This window comes from Beta vulgaris, chromosome 6, assembly GCF_026745355.1.
Source record: "Beta vulgaris subsp. vulgaris cultivar EL10 chromosome 6, EL10.2, whole genome shotgun sequence".
In the NCBI taxonomy this organism is placed as follows: Eukaryota; Viridiplantae; Streptophyta; class Magnoliopsida; order Caryophyllales; family Amaranthaceae; genus Beta; species Beta vulgaris.
Window position 1 is genome coordinate 4,862,688 of NC_079207.1, and position 2,517 is coordinate 4,865,204.

At 31.7% G+C, this 2,517-nt stretch overlaps 1 protein-coding gene across 1 annotated transcript; it reads right to left on the bottom strand.

Moving 5' to 3' along the window:
- Positions 1–377: 377 nt before the first annotated feature.
- Positions 378–1,924, bottom strand: LOC125499047 (jacalin-related lectin Calsepa-like). Its single transcript, XM_048647451.2, has 4 exons — positions 1,821–1,924; positions 1,320–1,535; positions 931–1,188; positions 378–571 (listed from the first exon to the last, which is right to left on the bottom strand). The coding sequence occupies exons 1-4, from the start codon at positions 1,839–1,841 to the stop codon at positions 551–553; spliced, it is 516 nt and encodes a 171-aa protein (XP_048503408.1). The 5' UTR covers positions 1,842–1,924; the 3' UTR covers positions 378–550.
- Between the last annotated feature and the right edge of the window lie 593 nt (positions 1,925–2,517).

Below are 2,517 nucleotides of genomic sequence, written 5' to 3' on the forward strand. Positions count from 1 at the left end.
TTTCTACTTTTAGGTGTTTTTTATTAGTTGCAACATTTCCCTTTTTACGAAAGCTTTTGGGATAATTTGACTATATTACCTTTACTTCACCTACTCTCTCCCCATTTAATTACAGTACTAGTAGCAGGGGCAAGTGGGTCAATTATATTCTCTTTTCTCATTTCTTAAAGTTTGTGCAAAAAGTGAATGTTGCAACAAAAATAAAAACAGAGGTAGTATGACTTTAACATTGGAGTTTGAAGCGTTCAAGAGCAGATTGGACACCATAATATTGATTATATATATATATTATTATATATATATATAATAATATATATATATATATATATTATATATATATATATATAATATATATGTTAATTAAGTTGAAATAATAATTACCAACAACGTAACAATAATACATTCACTCAAGTTTATGATTACAATCACTCTTAGCTTGAGAGGCCACTCATATAATATAAGTACTTCTTATTGTGGCTTATTGGAAACAAAAATAAAAGTAGATATCCCCATTGGCTGAATACAGTAGCCTAAGACTTGGAGAACGTCATTAATTAGCGCTCGAAAATTCCTGAATTTGACATGGAGACCAATGAAAGGATTAGCTATAATTATAAAAAGTAATAAAAATAAAATTAATAATGCAGCTAGGTAGGGAAAAATAAGGATGAAAAGGTAAGGAAAATCTCCTTTATATATTTAGTAACATGCTCATTTTATAGCTGATACATAAGAAAAACAAAAGTGATATATATATATATATATATGCATGGAGTATAATCTTCATTTTGCTTATTATATATATTTGCTCATGTATAGCCTCCAAATGAGCAAGAATATAACCTTGATATACTATACTATAGACATGCAATAATACTCAGATGTAACATGAAATTTAGATATCTAAAGTAGGAAATTATATCTTATTACCTTCCTCACGAGAAGTCCAATTGACTCGATATAGCCGTCGCTCCTTCCAAAAACTCCAACAACAGGACCATCAGTTATGTTTGGCGATGAAAAAGCAGTTAAATTATCAACATCCTTTCCTTGTCCATATGGTCCATATCCTTGAGGATTGAAATTGGTCTGAATCTTCAATGTCGCAACATCAACTTGCTTCCGATCTCTATCGTTTCCATATGTTCCACTAACACCGGTTAGGTATTCACCATCCTTGAGCACAATCTATGTTTTATAGATACATGCATGTATGGATGGAAAGCAAAAAGACAAAAAGTTTGCATTAGATAGTGATCTAAATGAATGCAAAAAAGCTATTAGTTTCCAAAGACATGAAGATACATGCATGTATTCACCTGATTAACAAAGTGTGTGCTGGTTGGTGGGCTAGTGCCACCGATCTGCACAGTCCTGGTACTTCCATCAGGCTTAGCTATCACAAATCTGATTCCATCCACAATGTATCCACTGTCCACTGTTAGTGTAGTGAAACGCTCACCATCAGCAAGTTGAACGCGATAGTTTTCCGGCAATTGAGAACCATACGGCCCGTATTGTTCAATCACCTGCCCCTGTGAAAGTTTACAAGAACATTTAGAAAACTAAAATTTGCATGCATGCATGCTATTAGAGTATGGTAAGTATATTATATTAGAGTCCTAGACTAATAAGGAAATGAGTATAATTACATGTTAATATAATATAATATACTTACCATAATTCTAATACATGCTAACAAAAATATAAATAAGACAATTAAAAGTGGGTAAATAGATTGGAGAATAGAAATACTTATTCATCAACTTTGCATAAAGAGAAATATAGAAAAAGAAAGACTAAGAAAGCCAAGTACTCACGCTAGCAACTGCTTGAGCCATTTCTTAAATTTGCAGATTAGCACGTAGGTTTTAGTAGTAACTTTGCTACTAGGATATGGTTTCTTGTTCTCTCCTGGATGATGTTTGTATCTATTTATACATATATACCATGAAGAGGCCAAGAGGGCAAAGTTGTGATTTTTACTCCACAAAAGAACATATTCTCTTGGACAACTTGTCTTTTTATATCCATAACTATTATATCGATCTATGTCTGCTTCTTTTCATTTTTATCCGTCCACACTACACGATAAATTTAAGACATGAATTTATGCGACTATGCATTAAATATTTAAACCAACAACTACAATTATTAATTAAATTACTTACTTATTAGTTATTACTTAAATATTGATGCTATAGCATGCATTCGTATGTGTATCAGTAGTGGCGGAGCCACAATTATTTTATTGGAGGGAATATCAGATTATATGAGAAAAGAGGTAGTTATGACAACCATAAAATCATCTCTAGTCAAGAAAAATTGATGCCATTAATTAGGGATGGTATTCAAAGCAATCAACTCAAAATAATGAGGGGTGTTATTACCCCTTCCCCCCCCCCTACCTAGAATGATAAACAAAAATATCAATACTTGTACGAGCTCCAAAAATTAAAATCAGCTTCATCTTGATATAATTTGATTAGAGAATTATATTACTCTATTCAATCATAT

Bases quoted from the DNA above. Each gene is read 5' to 3' on its own strand.
- LOC125499047 (XM_048647451.2), bottom strand. From the start codon at position 1,841: ATGGCTCAAGCAGTTGCTAGC. The intron at 1,536-1,820 runs GTGAGTACTTGG...AAACTTTCACAG, and splicing joins TGGCTCAAGCAGTTGCTAGC to GGGCAGGTGATTGAACAATA. The intron at 572-930 runs GTAATAAGATAT...TGTCAAATTCAG, and splicing joins TTGGACTTCTCGTGAGGAAG to GAATTTTCGAGCGCTAATTA.